Source organism: Fukomys damarensis, unplaced genomic scaffold (assembly GCF_012274545.1).
Source record: "Fukomys damarensis isolate Sample0158 unplaced genomic scaffold, DMR_v1.0_HiC HiC_scaffold_33, whole genome shotgun sequence".
Taxonomy (NCBI): domain Eukaryota; kingdom Metazoa; phylum Chordata; class Mammalia; order Rodentia; family Bathyergidae; genus Fukomys; species Fukomys damarensis.
This window is the reverse complement of record NW_022900945.1, coordinates 13,081,072-13,102,185: the sequence shown is the minus strand read 5'-3', so window position 1 is coordinate 13,102,185 and position 21,114 is coordinate 13,081,072. Positions and strand designations below refer to the sequence as shown.

General features: G+C 34.8%; 1 protein-coding gene across 1 annotated transcript in view; it reads left to right on the top strand.

The window, feature by feature from the left end:
• Nucleotides 1–21,114, top strand: part of Adgrl4 (adhesion G protein-coupled receptor L4) — a 91,398-nt gene that overhangs the window by 62,129 nt on the left and 8,155 nt on the right. Inside the window, exons 12-13 of the mRNA XM_010605219.2 lie at nt 608–828; nt 959–1,025. Coding sequence (XP_010603521.1) covers nt 608–828; nt 959–1,025 — 288 coding nt within the window. The remainder of the gene's footprint in view (nt 1–607; nt 829–958; nt 1,026–21,114) is intronic.

Sequence of the window (21,114 nt, the reverse complement as noted above, 5' to 3'; positions counted from 1 at the left end):
AACAAAAAAAAAAAAAAAAAAAAAAAAAGACTTACTCTAGTTCTAGATCTAAAGTAATAATATATAACTGTAAAGCTCTCTCATTTCCTTAATAATCTTACAACCTAAGCAGTTCTATAATGCCTTGGAAAAACATATCATTTGTCTGTTCTGTAAACTCAATTTTGTCACTTACTCAAGGTGGGTCTTGTTTTTTTGGTTTTTGTTTTGTATTGTTTATGCTTAGCACAGTATTACCGTTTGCTGTCTCTCATTAGTATAAATAAAGGAGAAGAGAAATTTTCCCACCACAGTAATCAACTGACATTGTAAAATATGCACAAGACACTGTGGTGGATCTGTGAACAGTTTATCACATCATGAAGAATCTGTGGACGACGGCAGTAACACGGTTTTAGCACAGGATTGGTCAATGGTTAAGGCTGAAGAACACGATTCTTTTAAATCATCTAGAAATAGTGGTACATATTAAAAAACTCACATGACATGGATACTTTAAAGTGGTCAAACAGATATGAGGTGGCATGCTTTATGGAAAAAACGGAGATTTTTGTTATGGATGATTTTAAAGCAAACATAACTTATGGCTTCTCTCTTTCATGTCTAGCTCCTCTGTTCAATCATCGCTGGGCTACTACATTACTTCTTTTTAGCCGCCTTTGCTTGGATGTGCATTGAGGGCATACATCTCTACCTCATTGTTGTTGGAGTCATCTACAACAAAGGCTTTCTGCACAAGAATTTTTATGTCTTTGGCTATCTCAGCCCAGCCGTGGTAGTTGGATTCTCAGCATCATTAGGATACAGATATTATGGCACCACTAAAGTGTAAGTTAAGGTGATTTCTTGAGCAATGAAACACAGTTCCGTATATATTTTGCATATCCTTAAGAATATTGCTGTGTTGAGATAAATTCAAATATATTTATGAATTTTATCTATTTTATTTACTTTCCAGGTGTTGGCTTAGCACAGAAAACAACTTTATTTGGAGTTTTATAGGGCCAGCATGTCTAATCATTCTTGTAAGTACATATAAAATTGTTATTAAAATTCAAAAGAGCTATGATTAAAGGGTGCTTAAAATTCCCAGCAGCCAGACATTATATGTTTTTTAAATATTTGGAACACTTTGCAGTGTATCATGTATTAACATTTTACATATATTGCATTGTGATTGAGGAAAAAAATATAGATCTAGCTTGTTAATTCAATGCAGTGTAATTCATTTGGCCCCTTGTAAAGAAAGATGAAATTCTGCCTAACATAAGCAAAAGTATTTTTTTCTCTTATCGGTGGTGTCTCAGCATACTTTAATATTGAGAGTGTGCGCACCAGCTAATAATCTGGTATTTCAGATGTTTATGTTGTTTAATGTTTCATCAGTGATTGGTCATCTTTGAAGATTAGACTGTCATCTTCATAGTTTTATCATCTTTATGTACTCTGTCATCGTAAGGTGATTTTAAACTAAATGGCAACGTCAGAGACAAGGACCCACTATTTCTCATGGGCAGACAAGTCGTACGTATATTGATAGTCCTGTTTCAGCAAGAAAGAGAGCCTTTTAATTCTTATTGAAAGTGGTTTCAAACCTACAATTTTGGCAGGTATTATGTGTTCCATTCTAAATAAAGACATTTTTATATGTCTCAAGAGCATTCCTAGGTGCTGAAAGTTTTCAACAGCCATTCTGAATATAATAGTCTGTCAATGAATCCAGGAGGTCTGACAAGAATGGAATGAATTGTGAGTAGAGAAATTGTGACAATATTTTGGGCAACTTTCTTTCATATTTTTGAACATAAGCTAGCAGTCTTTTCTGAATTTGTCTTTTCTCTTTTTCCTCTATTCCCTTGAGTCTTTTATGGTTGAGAGGAAACTGCAAAGTGGAGAAAGACTTGAATTGCAAAGCTGAGAATTTTCATCAAGCTTTATTTTTTAATAGTGTGGATAAAATCAAGTACATTCAAAAATTACACTTCCTAATCATGGAAAATTGTTTCTAATTCTCATAATTAATCCAGCCATACTTTTTAAAGCCACTGGCTAGATTTCAGCTAAAACAATTTGAGCTCATTTATTATAACTCCAGTATTTTCAATCTACATAAGAATACAGACTGAATGGTGTACCATTTATACATCTCCACTGGTGGCTCTGATCATAGAAAGGAAGACATTCTATGTATTCTAATTTTACTGATTCCCTCTCTAAAGAAGGAATCATCTTCTGCCCCTTTTGTGCAAGTGACAGTTCTGTGGAACAGTGTGATTCCTAGAGTTTAGATGAAAACCAACAAACTAGAAACTGTGGTGAAGATAGGAACAATGTGAGCCTGTTTCTCTGCAGTAAGAAAAGGAAAGTATTTTATGAAATCCTCTTTAGCAGGGGTTTGTAAGGAAGACTTAACTTTGGATTATTGCGCAGTAAGGTAAGTAGGCTGTAGATGGACTTATCTAAAAAGAAGTCATGCAAATTTTCTAAATGAATACTATTATACTGTTTTAGTCTGAAATTAATGAATCAATTTATCTTCTATATAGCTGTGGTGTGATAATCATTCCCAGGTTAAACAGAACATCGGGTTACTTAAGAAATGGATGAGACATCTGTTTTACTCTAAAACTAAATACTACTTTTATTTATAATACCTTCTAGCATAGCAGAAACTCTTAATTACTGAACCAAAATGAGTTCATTAACTCTCCTTGTTCTGTACCAATGTTGGCTTATTATCATTATTATTATTATCATCATCATCATTATTAAGCTGCATAATGATGTTAAGAGAAAATTTTCATTTTGCCTAAAGTAGTGTCTAGTCCTAACATAAAGTCAAAGAGATTGAGCACCAAGCATTTTTGGCCTCACACTTGCCCCTGGTCTTACAAAGAGACAGTGGGACCAGCTGTAGCCCAGTAGGGTGACCGGAGAGAGGGTGGGAAGAGTGGTGGCCTGGAAGCAGGGAGGCGTGGCATTTGGGAGAGTAGAGTGTTTTCTGTAAGAAGCTTTTCCTTTCCCTGGCAATGAGAAAGGAAGGTAGTGCCGCTTCCCCATGGCATGAAGACAAGGCATGGAGCAGAATGACATTGGGTTTGTAGAAAGTGGAGACAGAAACAGTAAGAGGAAAGCTGTCATTCTGATCCCACATTGCTAGCTTGACTTTAGAATTTTCATGTCTCTGGTACACAGAAGAGCAAAATATGATGAGCATATTTTTGTGACTGTTTGACATATCTCCTGATTTGAGGCCAAGGGTAAACATAGAAACTAGCACCTGCTTTTGTTTAGAATTTCCTGCAGTTGCATGCTTATTAGAGTATCCCTCAATGGCAAAGAAGGAAAGAATTATTATACCATGTGCCTAGGAATCAAATGGTGGGGAAACACACAAAAATTTAGTTGTTTTATGAGCACAAAAAGGCTAGAGAAGATCAAATGAAGTTATGTACAATTAGGAGAATAGCTTAAATGGAAGAATGCCCACATCTCTGAAGACTAAAAGACCAAGATGGAAATGAAATGATATAAATGCCAAGAACACAATGTAGGCCATCCATGGTATAAGCCACAAATATCAGCAGTATTAGGGACCACACTAAAGTGATGTGGTGAAGCTCCTCCCACTCCCAGCAGGTGGTCAGACCCTTCCCGCTCCCAAGTAGTGGAGACAGACTGTATCCCAGAACCAGCTGTGCTGCCCCCAAACTCATCATTGTGGACAAAAGCACTGGTCCTCCCAAGCTCTGTACTGAAAAATGAGCTAAGGAGCATATGTTTTTTAAAACATAAAATTACTGAAAGCTGTGCCACGTAGATTTATCTCTTTCCTATAGAAAAAAACTTTTCTGTTTAAAAAAATGTTTATTAAGTGAAGATTCCTTTCTAAATTATATTTAGATCTTCAAAAAGCAATCACCACTTGCTGTTTGGGGGACGGTAGCTACCTGCTGATTGGAAAATCATCGTGGTATGCTTGGGAGCTAAGGATGCTAAGCCATACAGTTAGGCTCAACTGATGATAGTGAAAAGAAAATATAAGAATTAGTCCTGCCTACAATAGTATTTAGAAGAACACAAAACAAAACAAATGACAAGGAACAATGTATGATTAAACATAAGTGACACTGAAGAGGTCTACCAAGATCACTCAGCCAGCCCAAAGCAGGAGAGTAACCTTGCGTATGGACGTAACAACAATCTGAGTGTACTTCACATGGTAGGGAAGAGACAGAGAATTCACAGCGTGAACTGAAATTTCTATCCAGCAGCTTCTAGAAACTTTTGAGGGAGAAAAAAGGGCACAGCAAAAAAGTAGCATTGAAAACCTGCCAAGGCCAGAAGTAAACTAAAATATCATCTTTGCTCTATTAATAATGGTTTTCAAGAATTACCCTTATGTAAATTTATCACTCTTTAGACTGTTAGTCATTATTTATCAAATATTTACCTCCTTAAAAAACTTGTTTATTTCTTCTCCATTTTTATAGCCCATCCTTTACTATCCATCAGTAAGTTTCCAGCATTATGAACAATAAGAGTTTTGTTTTTTTTTAATTTACAGCTCATTGAGTATCTACTACTATTGAAACACATGGCAAAGACTTTAGTACTGAATTTGCTTAATCTGTCATATTTTTATTATTCCATTATATAGTCTACAAAAAAAGGAGATTGACTCAAGATGCTAAGTGATTGGCCTACAGTTGTTAAATTTATGCAGAAAATGTTGAGGCTGGAGCTTGGACCTATTTCTTGTTGTAAACTAAAATTCACCTTTCATTTTGTTACACAGCCTCTTTTGCCGTTGCCTTCAACCTGCTTTTTGCTATCTTTCTCTCTCATTTCATGGTAATCTACCTGGAGTACACTGCCCTCATGTACACTCAGAGAATGAGAACTATTAATAATAACAAGAAAAAGTTTAAAGCCTAGTAATATCTGGGACTGGCATCTAAATATTTTCAATTTATTAGCACAATTAAGTTAATCCTTAAAGATCTCAATAACAACTGTGTATGTGGATGTTGTGTGTATGTGTGTGATTTATTTTATTTTGAAATAGGATAAATTGAGTATAGAGTGATTACACACTTGCCCAAAAGAGTTAGTACCATTTCCAGACTCCCATTCCTGGATTTAAATTCACTGCCTGCTTTCTGAACTCCAGGGCTGATAGTATTCGTTGGCCTAAAATCCCAATGGCATAGGCTGTGATATAAAGATGGCAGTAATCTAGCTAAAGCCTGCCTGTTTTCATACTCACTGTGTATCTTCATACCACGACCTCTGCACGAATGTTATCCTTGTTGGACTACTTACTGTCCTTCAAATACTTCCTTGGTGCTTTGCACTCCATAATCCAGCCGCTTTATGCAAAGTTTTGCTGCTTGAAATTTTAGTAATTAGTGCACAGAGACATGAAAACCTTTCCAAGTTTGTAACTAATCTCTTTCTCCAATACACCCCCATAAATGTTTATTGTAAACCTACATACTACTTTAAAAGCTCTATTTCATCACACTGATGATTTTCTGCATGCATGACACTGCTTTTTGGTTACCCTAACACATAGGAGCACTATGTCACTCCTTAGTGATTATCTGTACATTTTAATTGATCCTTTAATAAAATCACAGTATTACATGAAGCAGCAGGAAACACCGTGTGATCTTTCTTAAGCTATTTAACTACTCTTTTCCTGGATTCTACTCAAATAAAGCTAATGTCAGCCCAATATAACAAAACTACTATAAAAACGAAAAGACATTTTTTTTGGTACCGGGGATCGAACTCGGGCTCTTGAGCTTTCGAGGCAGGCAGTGGAACCACTGAGCTAAATCCCCAAAAGGCATTTTTTAAAAGAAATCCATTCTTTAACAATTAAAGCAGAAAAATTGGCAATAATTTGGAAATCAATCTTCTTATTACTATTCCTATATTTTGTATTACAAATTAAATGAAAAGAAAAATTTTGAGGCCAGAATTTTCACAACCAAAACATATGCATAGTACAATGTGTGTCACCTAATATATTTTGTGTGTGTATCTGTCTGTAGATCTTCAATTTTAAAATATTGATGAATATGTGATAACATTTAATTATAGCAAGATATGATTATAATATATGTTCCTGTTGCACTATGGAATTTTGTTAAACTCCCATTACAATTTTCCAGGAAAAAGTAAACAAATCAAAAGAAAGTAACAAAAACTTAATAGAATTAGAAACATGTATTTTCTAGAGTCAAGACAAAATATGAATGAACCTTCAAATCTAAATGAGTGGCAACATTTTTACGGCTTTAAATGAAGAACAAGATTTCTTTCACAAGTTTCTATGAGCAAATCTAGGAAGGCTTGTAGTCCAGAGAAGAAATCTCTGTAGAATAATTGCAGTCATTTTCATTCTTACATGGAATCATTGCATTTCATTTGTAAAGTAAGGACAAGGTGTCTTAAATGGTATTTGCTTGTTTTAAAGACTGCAGCGGGAGGGCAGGGGCAGTTTGGGATTATAAAATAAAATGCCCTTGAGACAATATTGTGCTTGAGTAAGAACTGAACTGGTTCACACTGTTCGCATTTGCTGCCTGCAGGTATGCTATTTCAAACAATTATTCGAGCTTTCAATATACTTTGATAAGCATTAGCTACTTTGGTATTTAAACAGGAACATTTTCTGCATTGATCACTTGAAAGCACCTCCTCAGGTGTTGACTCATTTATATCAAGTATCTCTTGAATTCTGAAATATGAACCAGTGACCCTCTTGATTCTATTAATCACTACATTTAAAATTTAAGATTATAACTAAACATGAAAAGGCCTAGCCATGTTTTTGAAATAGCAAACTGCCCAAGAAAGAGACTTCTAAATCTTTGTAAAGCCAGCTGCAACCCAAAGATAATTTCCACAATTTTTCTTCAATATTGCAAATCTTTAATACTGAATTCTTTCAACAAAAACTATGCAAGCATTTAGATTCAAGTACACAAATATAAAAAAGAGTTTGTAAAAACAATTTAACTTTTAAGTAGAAACTGAACTTTCTCATAGATATGCTCAGTATTGAAGAATAGAATTTGCTTGATTGAACAAAATACTAATTAAGCAATGTCCAAAAAAGACATTTTTCTTTTTAAAAAAAGTGAGCTTTCATTAGAATTTAAATCAGAAGTCTTATAATTGAGTGTTGCTATATTGCTACTCTTGCCCATTTCTTTTTAGATCTGCCCCAAAATTCACTCCGTTTTTTTAGGATGGACTCCTGTAATTGTTTCTATGTCTACAATCCCCTTTGGCAGGAAATACCTATTAAAACCAATAAAATTAATGAATAAAAATAAACCCTACTAAAAAATGAATTCTTTACATAATTATTTTAAGAGATGTCATGTCATATATGTAATCTACTTATTATACTTGCATTATTATATAATATTATATTTATGTGTTATATTTATATATCACATATAAAATATCTATATATTCACATTGTTCTTTAATTGCACAAGTTGTCCAAGATTGAAAGAAATGTAAATATTGGAAGATTGAAAACTGAACAGTCCATTTTTCAGTCATATTGTGACTAACCTCATTAGAATATACAGATTACCATTTGTATCATTGTATATTATGGGCATACAACAATATTTAACTAATTCCCTACAGATGAATAGTAATTGTTTCTGATGTTTCTTTATTACAAATAATGTTGCACAAAGATTCATTACTTCAATACAGTTGTATATATGCACCAAATAAAATTGTTAGGAAGAGATTCTTAGAAGTAGACATGCATTTGTATAGTTTTTAAAAATTATAAATTGTCTTTCAAAACAATTACTTCATTTCATTTATCTACCAAAAATATCTGAGAATCTCCTTTTCTAACATTTTTCAAACACTAGATATTATTATCTTTTATGGTAAAAAGATGGCTAAGTTGAAATGGAAAGATTTTGTAATAATAGTACAGTTGACACATTGGACTAAATCTTCATTGTGAAGACTGCCCTGTACATTATAAGGATTTAGCAGTAACTCTGACTTCTACTTACTGGATTCTAGTAGCTTAGATGGGACATCAAAAAAAAAATGTTTTTCAGATAGCACCAGATTCCCTGGGGAATGATATCACCAGTTCCCTTCATTAACAACTGCTATTCTAAATTTGCATGTTAAATACGTGATATAGCACAGATTTAAGAAAAAATAATTAAAATCAGTGAGCACTGTTCTTTAGATGACTATACAAAAGTTATCTTAGAAATAGTACCCTTTGTCATTTTAAATATTTTTGATAACAATATCACAATTTTAATTACATGTTTTGATCTACTTTTATCATATTTTAGTGACCTCTATGGTTCAAGTCATTCTACTATCCTAAATTTTGTCCATTTTATATATTGATAAACATTTCAGTGCCTTTAATTTTTTATCATCATGACCTTCTTGAAACAATAGATAGCTAGAATTATTTAAAGGATAAAATGAACTTTAAAAAACATAAATAATACCGTAGTAGTCTTCAATATGTCTTCATACATGTGAGTTACATTTTCACTCCAGATATCTTCAAAGATAATATTCTTAGGAGTCCCTAGAACATTTCATAAGAACAGAATAACAGTATAGAAATTAGAGGTTCAAAAAACTTTTTTTGAAATCTCCTAAGTCTCTCCAATCCAATTAGACAAAACCGGTTAGGATGAAGTAAATCATAAGAATTTACTCACAGAAGTGGCTTTCAGTGAAAGACCTTACACAATGACATAATGAAAGGAAAATAATGAAAACTGGATGTTAAAGGAGCGGGGAAGTCATTAGGATTATTATTCACTTTACATTTGTATGATCTTTTAATCTTTGCGAAACCTTTTACTATATCTCAGTGAATCCACACAGAAGCTTCTGTAGCACATGAAAATCAAAATAGCAGCAGCATTTAACAATTGATAGCTTTTAACTAAATTTTCACACGCTACTGCTACAATTTCGACTTACCTATTTATAAGTACCTAAAGGAGCTTCCTATTTGTAATTTAAGAAAATTCCCTGAAAGTACTGATTATACTGAATCCAATTAGGTATGTTATTTTTCAAGAATTTGTTCGCTAAGAATTCATTTTCAAAACGAACTGCCACTGGGCCAGTGAGCTCAGCACATGGACTCATCCTCTTTAGACTTCCGGCTGACCTCTGAGCATTACACAGTGCACTTGCTCAAGCGGTCTGAAACATTAGTGAACCCTTCTTTGGATCAGTCTTCATTAACATTTTCATAACTCTTGTTCTATACATCTGAAGACATTAAACTTCTTCTGCTAGTTATTATATCCCCCATCTCCTTAAAAATAGCCTGTAAGTGCAAATTACTCATTCATTTTGAGACAGTGGACTATCTGTATGACTCTGTCATTATAATTCCTTTCTATCAAAGGAACATGTTGTCAGGTGTAGTTTTAGAGCTTCCCAAGTACGGAGCAAAATGACTTCTGATGGAAAAAAAAAAATGCATGCCAATGGTATCTGATCAAGAAAGCCCACTTTGTTCAGTATTAGGGTGCATCTTTTAGTCACATCAGAGATTAATTCATACATACTTGGAAAAGAGCTGTCATTGTGTCTGCACTGTATGTTTTTTAATAGAAAGAAAGGCTTAGAGAGCATAAGCAATATACTCAGGATCCCTCAACTCCCGAGCAGTCGAAGTAAACCCCAGGCTGTCAAAGCTCACAGCTTTCCTCTTTCCTTGGGACCGAATGTGAAGGAAGTAGGTCTTTGTTAGGTCCATGAAAATCTGACTCCTGTCTCCTGCTTTCCAAACACAGCTTCAGGATGAGTTGTGAGACCACTAGCAAGTTGGGTACTGTAAAAATTGTTCATAAACTCAATTCTTTGTATTACTTAGTGAAGATATCAAAACAAAACACTTTTCATCTTGCTGAGAGTGGAAGTCATCAATCCTACTTTACATATTTCTGCCTCCAAATTAATGTCACTGCATGTAGATACCTTCCAAGAATATCCCACAACTAATCAAAAGACCCTACCTAAAAGCCTGAACTTATCAGAATTGATCAGAATACAGATCAATGTATGAAATGCAGGCACTCTGGATTTTTACTGTTATTTTGATTGATATTTGTCCAATATATCTAGCTGCTCAAATTCCTTTTTTCACTTTTCTCATAGAGAAAAAGCTGAAAGTTGGTTATTATTTCATCCATTTCAAGTGTATTTCACTCCATGCCTCTCATGTGCAGATCTATTTTGTTTAGAAAACTGTATTCTATTGGATTCTTTACAGTGTTTCTCATTTTTATTAATATTGACTCAATATTTGCAGAATTAAATTAAAATAAAAATACAGACGGTATGAAAAGAAAATACTTTGGAAAAAATTGGAACTGCACTTTGGATATTTTATATCTCAAAGCTTTTGTCAAATATTAATGTCCCACTCAAGGTGTACCAGGAGCTGAAGGGATACAAATGAAGAGACCTTGCTCTCAAGAAGTATATCACGTGTTCAAGTGGAACAAGCAATTCAAAGACAATATATTAGTAAGCTTGAAATAAGGTTTTGGAAAGACACATCTGAACATTTCTTCACCTCCACTCCAGTTTCCATTTTTTTTGGTTCACCCTGTTCTTGGGATCAAGTCTATAACCTTTAACATGGTTTATGGTAAGAGTGAGCTGTTATTTATTGATCATCAAAATGCGTACCTTTTGAGAATGAAAGTAGCTGAAAGCACTTCAAATTGGTTTTAGTATATCGGTGGGCCTGGAAAACAGCGCTATTTCCAAATCTATCGGAAAGTAGGCCTTGTTTCTAGAAAATAAATCCTACCTGAAACAGAACACAACGTGCCTCACTTTACAGCTATTTTGAATCCTTCTTCCACTACCTGCAATACACAAAGAAGGTAGCGATCTCTAACCACCCGTGTCTGAGAGGAATTGAATCGGAGGTGATTCTTACCTTTTGTATCTTCATAGGATCGGAAAAGAGATAACGTTACTCCTTATTTTGTATGTTTAGCCACTTCATATGAAAATCAGTGCTCACTGCACATGAGACTCTCACAGCGTGCCACAGAAGACCTGGCAGGTAAAGCGTTCCAGACCCCTCTGAGGTATCTTACTAGAATAGTAATGAGTGAAAAATACAGATAAACGTTACACTAAAGAGAACACCGCTCCGAAGACCCAAAACAGGCTCCCAGCTGCACAGGAGCACACAGACACTTTACCCATGAGGCTCTGCATGTGATATTTTCCTCTCTTATCCCTATCATAGGGGCTTTCCCTGTGACACGGCACTGCTGCTTGACAGTTCACATCTCCGTTCTAAATACTCCTTATCACCTCCTTCTGTTCATACCATCAACTGGCTAACTACCATCTCTTTGTGAGGTGTTAAAATCACTGCCTGGGATAAGTTCTCCCTGACTTCATTGATCTATAATAAATCTTTCCATTATACACCTTGATAGAAACCCATGTGGTTTTTTTTCTTTTGGAATATTTTAGCAGTTTATAATTACACATGTGGTAGTGTGAAAAACTGCTTATTATCTGTGTTCTCCACAAGACTGCAAGTTCTGTAAGGGTAAAGTGCTATGGATTTTTGTTAACTATACTATTCGTAAGGTTTAGCATGTCAAAATCACCCAAGGAAGACTGTTGAAGAATAAATAAAAGAATGAAGCACCAAGATAATAGTAATTCAAATATCTTAATTGCTTTCTCACAATTCTCTCCTCCAAGAAAGGAATCAAGAGAAAGAATGAAGCCTTTATGATTATCTATCACTTTTCCTTGATTTCTTTTCTTAGGAAATAATTATCCCATTCATCTACTTGTGACAGTCTGACCATCTACGGCATGCTTTCCCAGGGAAGGTTAACAGAGGTATTTTATAGTTGAGCAAATATAATGTATGCTGGCCAGACAACATCAGAAGTTTTCAAAAGCAACGTAATTATAGACGAATACACAAGATGGGTTGTTTATGCCATAGATTTCTAATATATACATAAAGATACGAAAACAATTCTACACGCAGAGATACTGTTGAAAAAACTAGGAGCACACTTTAAAAGCAAAAGAACGATGAATAATTTGAATAATTTTATGCCATTTCTACTTTTATCTCAAATTAAAAATTTTAGTGGTAGTAACTGTAAATATATCTTTGAATTCAATTGTATAATTTCTATCTCAAATTCTAAGCAGTGGCCAAATGATTTTTATGAGTTTATGTAGAGTATTTTTCATTTTCTCTGACTTCCAACCACATCCCGTTCTGCAAGTGTATATACAAGGTATATTTTTCATTGCCTGTACCTCAGCCAAAGAGACTTCATCACAATTTTCACTGTCACATTAAACAACAATTGTTGTACTCTTCACATAGTTTTTCTTTTACCTGTGTTTCCTTTTTTAGTATCTTTCTATAACTTATATCTATAGCTAATATTCACTATAGCCATCTATAATTTTTTGGGGGGGTACCGGGATCAAACTCAGGACCTTGTACTTCCGAGGCAGGCAATGGCATTATTGAGCTAAATCCCCAGCCCTGTTTTTTTTAAGGCCATCTATATTTTTTTTGGTTGTCGTTATTAAAAATTTACTGTAAAAATTAGCCCTGACATTCATTTACACGTACAAGGTCTCACATTATCTTTCATGGTTAAAAATTCCAAGTAATTTCCTCCATTTGATTCTGATTGATCACTAGTAGAATAGTCTTCCAAACACTGAAAAACTTCAGCTATTAAAATGTTCCTAATAGAAAAATGTTAAAAAATGAGTATGCTCTTAGCTGAAACTTGGAAACAGCCCAATTGCCCACCAACTGGAGACTGGATAAAGAAAATGCATTTTTCTTTATAAAATGGAGTACTACTCAGCCATAAAAATGAGAAAATAGAGACATCTAATGCTAACTGGATGCACACTGAGACCATACTCAAGTGAAATGAATATGATATACATGTAAATAACAAATAGTTTCTCTAGTGTGAGAAACTGAAAGTGTAAATAAGGATCAAAATATATAATAGATGAAGTGAAATAAGAAGGAAAGCTCTAAAGGGAAAGTGGAAAGGGTAGAGGAAAGGACAGAAGGAAAGAAAAAATAAAGTCTTTGTAAATGGAGTCGGGTAGAGGGGTTGAAGGGAGGGCAGGGGAATGGGGAAAAAAACAAGAACCAAGATATGCCATGTAAAGGTACAAATTCCCAATGATGACTGTCATCATATTGTATACCTAGAGGGCAACGATAAAATCAATGAATAAAAAAGATGAATATGCTCTTACTGCCTACAATGATTATACATTAAGGTGGGATTTCAGGCATTGAAAACAGAACAATTAGTTACATAACATAGGAAATGCGTCGGGTACTTTTCCAATGAAGAATTATTAACTCAGTGACTAAAACTTTTGTTGTGTGTTCAAGTCTTAGATAAAGCAGTGCTCATAGTGAAATCCACAGATCCACAGTTTCTTTCTTTTTTTTTTTTTAGGTTCATCAGTACATTTTAGGGATACAATACAGTTATGTTCGTTTGTTAGGTGTCCCGTGCAAGGTGTTCCGTGTTACCAGACAGGAAGTAAAGCAGGTCTAAGTTCATCCCTTCCCTCACTTTGCTTAACTTTCCTCCTTCAGTTATTCCTAGGGGGTCATTACATTTTGATCATTTATAAAACAGCTCTCAGTTTCTGTTCACATATTTACATTTTAAGTATATTTTAGATTTCAGTGATACGCTCCTTGTTGAAATCTCCAAAATGTGAGACAAAACAAAAATACAGGGTTCTAAATGTTTGAATGATTGGATGCTCCTTTACATAAACTATTAAGGATTCCTCAGACTTGAGTATGGATTACAACCTTCATCCTCCTATTCACCCAATAAATATTTTTTGAGAATTTTTATATGGCAGACATTCTCCCAGGTGCTAAGAATATAGGATTCAAGGGCTGGGGGATTTAGCTCAATGGTTCTGGCGACTGCCTCACAAGTGCAAGGACCTGAGTTCGATCCCTGGTACCAGAAAAAAAAAAAAAGGAATATAGGATTCAAAACACAAGAAACAGGAAAAAGTCTTTACCCTTATGGACCTGGGATTCTAGATCAGAAGTTGGCAATGGTGACATCCTGTTTTAATAATATGGCAAAGTTGAGTTTTTGTGACAGAAATCATAATGCTCTCAAAACTTTAAATAGCTGCTGGTCTTCTACAGAAATGTTTGCTGACCCCTGTTCTATACTGGAGTGATGTATGAAAAGATAACTATCCACCTGTACAATATATCTCTTATATTTAAGATGCTGTTTATACATCAACATGTGGAATATAGTTATTTCTTGCTCTACTAAGGAGCTCTTCAACATAGCCAGATTTTCCGACCTGAAAGTTACAACTCTACCCTAGAGAAGTTTGGATAAATATGAGGAATTATTTATGTGAGTGTCACATTAAGAGTGATTCCCACTTAAATGGCATTCTCTATTTTGCTGATGATCTTTCAAAAGAAAGTCCTGAAAGTAAAATGTGATTCTTTTATCTTGATGACATATGTTCCAAAATACTGAAAGATATAAATTCTGATATTTACATTGCTGCTTACAGTTCCAGTGAAACTATGTCACAAAATAATGCTTTCTTCCTGTGGAATAAATATGTTACATACATTATTGGGCACTTCAAATATTCCAAACAATAAGAACACAAGCTGGGTGTGGCAGTACACACCTGTAATCCCAGCACTCAGGAGGCTGAGGCAGGAGGATCACTGTGAGTTCAGCCTGGGCTACACAGTGAATTCCAGGTCAGTCTCATCTACATAGTGAAACCCTGTCTCAAAAAACCAAAACAGAAAAGGAAAAAGAAAGAACATAGTTCCCTATGAATATAATAAATAACTACTGCAAAAATGTTAAATATTGGGCAATATAATGAGTAATTTACATTAATCATGTAATTTAATACACACAACAAACATATGAAATGAATGCTAATATCACTCATGCTTCACATGACTTGAAAGCAAAATACAAAGAGGTCAATAATTTTCCCATCTAGCCATTAGACCTAGAATTTTAATCCAAGTATGGCTTTAGAAATAATGTATTCTTTTTTAAAAAAAAGAGAAAAAGTGTATTCTTTATTTTTTCCTCAAAAGTGTTTTGAGTGGTACATTTGCTACTTTCTTAAAATTTCCCCATCATATGAAGTAATGTTCTCCAGGCTTCTTTTAACTAAAGAGCATATCAACAAAAATTTGTGTTTTTATAAATCTGTATTTTCCTCATAAAAAATTGTGTATATTTGCAAGTTTGTGCACATTATATATATTATGTATGCTATGGGACACACTTAAAAATATAAATTTAAAGACTAAACAATGAAATAATAATATTTAACATATTTCAATATAATTTTATTACAAAATGCAAACTTCATTTTTAATTAAGTACTTGATACACATGAAGTACAGGAATCCAAAGATATATATCGGACTTGAGTTCACTTTTCTACTCAGTTGTAATGGTTCTCAGAGCTGCACCCTCACAAAGTAGCCATTGAATGCATACTTTCGCATCACTGTGTGGCAGATCTATGCTGCTGAGTCCTCTGTTCAAGTACCTGTTCCTTCAAATCTTCAGCAATGTTTTAATCACCCTTCTTTCCAACACCATCTACCGAAAGAGATATACACTCTAATTTATAAAATAACACACTGAACCATGGCATCATATTGTTTTGCATGGATCGTTTCAATGAATTTCCTCATGCAAAATGGCTTTTATCAGTAGAATATGATTTTTTTAACTCTCACTGTTGAGAGGAAACATTCTGAGAGGGACTTCGAACTTTAGAGAAATTATGTATTCATTTGAGTCCTGTGGGATCTTCACGATGATTGAAAACCAGATGTAAATCCTCACTTAGTTTTGCCTTCTTCACAATTTGAATTTTTGAATAACATTTTGCCAAACCTGATTAGATCTATGTGGCTTTTGTAGAGTGCGTGGACTTTTTGAGTGGATTTACAACCCGTCTGGCAAGTGACTCATTCTAGAAGTAAGAGACATCAGTGGTAGCTCTTTCTCATCGCACATTCTTCAACAATATTAATTTCAACCCAGAACGTACTTGGAAACAACTTAAGACTTATTTGTCCGTTGTCTTAGGGTTACTTTTTTTAAAAGACATAATGTCCTCTTAAAGTTCACTTCACAAGCATCCGTGCAGTACTCTCCAGCTGCTGAAGGTTGAAGCGGGTGAGCCTGTCTGAGGCCCAGCACCCTTCAGAATGACCTACTACCTGACATGTGACTCCATATAACACGACGAAAGTGAACGCGCCACTGCTACTCATGTTTCAAGAATTAAAATTTAATTTTTTTCTTAGAAAACTATCAGTTCAATTTCCAAAATGTTCCTTATTGGTATTGTTTTGAAGTCTCACTGTGGAGATTGGTGGCATGAACTTCAGAAACACTGTTTGATTAACAGTTGGAAAACTTCGCCCTTGACCAGCAGAGGAAAAGTACACATTCTTGGATACCTTGAAGAGAACAGAGAGGGCAGTTCTCTACGAAAAAACTGTTGGCTCAATACCCCAAATCCTACTCTCTGTTCTCAAGGCTTCATCATCGGTCTCTTGAGCAAGCTCAACAAACATTAAATCATGTGAGATAGCTAGCTATATCAGTACTCTTTGGTACATTTCTCTTCTCCCTTTAACCATTTCTAAAATGATAACTTATTCATTTATGGAATTATCTACACAATTAATTTCTTCAAATTTTAGGCATCAGTCTTCTTAACTCTGCCTTCATTTGCAGAATGGTAGTTTATAAAATGCTTGGGGGTGTAGACTCTATAATTTGTTCATTGGTTATGAATATTGACCGTGCTACTTCCTAACTATAACCTTTGGCAAGTAAGTTAGCTCCTCTATGCTTCTGTGGTCATAAATGAAAAAATAAGTACATTAATAACATAAATAATATCAGAAGAATACTTACACCATAAAGGTGGTGTGAAGGTTAAATAAATTTAGAAGACTTGACACAATGCCACATAGAAGTCACTCAATAAATTTTAGTGCTCAAAAGTTTCTTGTCATTTATAAGTACATGCAAAATGCTACATTATCCCAGAACAATTATTTATCCAATTGTATTTCCCAGCAGGCAGTGTCTGGTGGGAGAACTTCATGGTCTTTTGAAATGTAAATTTCCAGCCACTAGCGCAGTATCATGAAAGTCTAATATCCCAGAGTGATCTATTAAGGGTCCTCTGGTGATATTTAGAACCCACTTGAATATATCTATTGTGTGTTCAGATTGTTTCAGATGTTTCCCTCTGTTTCCAGTTACTCAGCATTTTTCTTATAACTAGCCTGTATTCTCATTTCTCTGAGGTTGTTCCCTCTGGGTGTTGCTAACCCCCGCAGAAGAATTCTCTTAGCTCTGTGAATGTTCTCCAGGATGCTAAATCTGAGCCAAGTGAGAGGTACACGAGACAAGGCTCATGGTGTTAAGAGAGACACACTTTGGAATAGTTTCTTGGAGGTGTAGGTAGGGGTGACTGTTTTCTCCACAATTTCGACAATAGATCAACATACCCTGTGGCATCATTATTTCTGTGCATTTTCACTATATTTACATCAATGCCATTTTATACATAAGCTTTGCAGATTCTATTTCTAACCATTATTTTATTAACAAAAGACACTCAGCAGTTGTCATTCCAATGCCTGCACTTGCTTCTTGGCACAGCTTTCCCATTCACACCCAGGAGGTGCAAAGGGAAAGAGTTCTGTCTAGCTCAGATGTCCTTTCGTAACCCTTTTCACCACCACCTCGACTTAGGGCGCTTTACCAGCCTTAGCAAATGCATGTATGTTCAGGCCCCTCAATAGTGAAAGCATCTGAACTTCACCAATTTCCTCCAAGATCTCTTTCCTCAGTCTTAGAGATTGTTCTGTATGAGTAGGGTGATAGCCTTGGAGATTTCCACTAAGAAGCTAAAGCCCTCCATTATAAAAAAGATGAAGTGTAAACTTTTAAGCTGTGAAGTTAGGGTTGCCCTATAAAAAAGACGATGTCAAGTTAACTTGAATTTTAAACAAAGAGTTATGTAGGTCCCAAGCATTATGTGGAACACACTTATGCCAAAATATTACATATTACACATCTGAATTTTAAATTAACTCATATGCTATATTTATATATCCATCTGGCAGTCTCAAATTTATATTTTTTTACATCTGGCAATCCTACGAAGACAGGTACTATACAAAAGAAAATGTAGTAGTTACTTGAAAGTACAAATTGAATTTACAGTCTACTTATCTCTTTCCCAGAAAGTTATTTAGTAGTTATAATTTGTCTTAATTTTTTGTTTTAAGAAACATACAAACAGAATCCACAAATAATAAATTAAAAAGTCTGTATAATTGCTTATTCATCAAGTATTTGGAACATTAATAACAAACTGAGTTAGCGATAAATTACTATTTATTCAAATTGGGCTGAAAATTTTATTTGAAAGAAAAAACGGGCCATTTTAAGGTCTTTTATATGTGTATAATGTGTATATAATGTATACATGTATGATGCGTGTCTGTGTATGTATCTATATAGATTTCCATGTTTTTCTCTTTATGTTCTATTTCGTGTTGCTGTCATAACAAATTACCACTACTCAGCTGCACAAAACACAGGCTTATTTTCCGTAGTGCTGTAGGACAGAAGGCTGGGTATCTTGTGGCTCAGCTGGCTCCTCTGCTTGGAGTCTCAGGGGGCTAAAGTCAAAGAATCAGCCCTTCAGGGGGCTCTTGGGGGGAGAGATCCTGTCCGTATTCTTTCAGGTCCTGGGGAACTACATTCACTTCCATGTGACTGTAGGGCTGGTAGCCAGGAGCCATACCCTGCTTGTTCAAGGCTCCCCTATTCCTCGACACATGGCCCCTTTATCTTCAAAGACAGAAACCGCTGGCAGAGTCTTTGCTTCTGTTCTCCCTGCCTCTTCCTTTTCCCTTGTGCTTCGTCTGTCTGCCTTCTCTTCTGCTCTGTCTCTTCTCCGTTAGAGGTTCATGTGATTATACTGGGCCGATGGGAAAATCCAGGATCATTTCCTTATCTTGAGAGAGTACATACTCTTAATTCTCTCCTGCAAAATCTTTGTTTGTTTGTTTGTTTTGTCATATGCATAGATTCTAAAGATTCGAATGTGGACATTTTTGGAGGGGACATTATTCTGCTTTCCCTATTTTTCTGATACACTATATGATTAGCATTGTAGCATGGGTGTTTAAAGGGCTGATTACAATTAGGAAACAATAAAAGAACAATCAGAAGACAAAATTTTAACCACTTGATTCTAATTTAACTTTTAAACAGTCGATAGAACTTTCTTTTTCATTGTGATGTTTAAATTGTTAACTAGTTAGCCATTTGGACAGGGGTGTAACGATTGAAGATGCATGGCTACAGCCAGGCTTGGTGGTGTGCACCTGTAAACCAGCTCTCTGGGAGGCTGAGGAAGGAGTCTCCGACTTCTATCCTAGCCCAGGAATTTAGCTACTTAGTGAGATTTTTGCCTCAAAATAAAAAGAAAAAAAATTTAAATGACTAGGATATTGCTCAATGCAAAGGCCCTGGGTTTCTCAGTAAAACCCCCCAAAAAGATTTTTTTAAAGAATGGCTATTTTATAGGATCTCTCACTAGCCTGGTAGAAATCCACTTTTAGTCCATGGCAGAAGAAGATTTGCCCTATGTTGGATAATTTAAAGGTAATAAAACTATTTGAAAAGGACATATACATCTTGATCATGACATGTTCTTAAATGAACCAAATTTCATTTGATATATGTGTAAAGTTAAAGAATGGGTCTAAAAGTGCTGTAAGAGAAATTTTCTCATTCTTTTTGGTGAGATCTGACATCAGCATATAGATGGCTTCATCAATTATTGAGACAAAGACTAAGAAAAGAAAATGACTGATTACAAGGTTTCATTGTGAAGTCTGATTTCCAAGCCCTTGCTTGGGTTGAAGGTACCTGTACGTCTGCTTCAGGATTAGCTCTTCCTCTCTTCACCAGTGCATCTATTTAAATGTTGTGTTTGATGAAAGAAAAGAAAGGAACAAATTTTTAACGCCCTGTCAAACAGCAGAACCTTTGCTAACCTTTGAAAGAACTGTATCTATCTGACGGTAAGAAGCACATTTCCATTTTGCCAGATATTTCAGAGGAAACAAGGGAAATGACTTTAAATTTAAAACATTGCTTTACTTCAAGGATTCAGTGTTCCTAACTGGGAATAATTTCCTCTTCGTGGCTATTTTCAGTCTCTTCTGTATTTTAAAGTGCAGCATTGGATTAGAGTTCCTATGTTTCTGATCCAAGGTCCTTGTCTTATTTATTCCTATGAAGACATCGTGGATTTCTAGCTGACAATCTAAAACATTTTTTAAAATAGAGACAAAAAGTGAAAATAAAGGAACATTTCTTAAAGTTCACTACTTACCCCTTGTGCTTTTCTGGCACTAACATTTAAACACAAATAATAAAAGAACCACAGCTGATACACACATATCAGTACACATTAAAGAGCAAAATGCATATCATTTTTAAGGGACATTTTCTGAAACAAGGTTAATGTCGATGACTTTTCTTATATTACAAAGAAATGCTCAAGCACCCAATTCAGGTACCACGATGAATCCACTCCATTGTAAGCACAGTGCTAATAACTTTCTCAACTGTTCTCACCTATTCTCTAGGTCATTAACTCCAGGTTAATTCCAAAGTATTTGTTAATATCAGAAACAATTTTCACTCTATGTAATTTTATTATTAATAATTATTATTATTATTGATAATAATAATGGAGTTATTATTACCTCATCTTAGACCCTTTATACTTTATAAATCTTTCTTTTGCAGAAGGTGCTTTTCTTGGGCCGGGGATTTAGCTCAGCGGTTCGGTGGCCTGCCTTGCAAGCGCAAGGACCCGAGTTCGATCCCCGGTACCAAAAAAAAAAAAAAAAAAAAAAAAAAA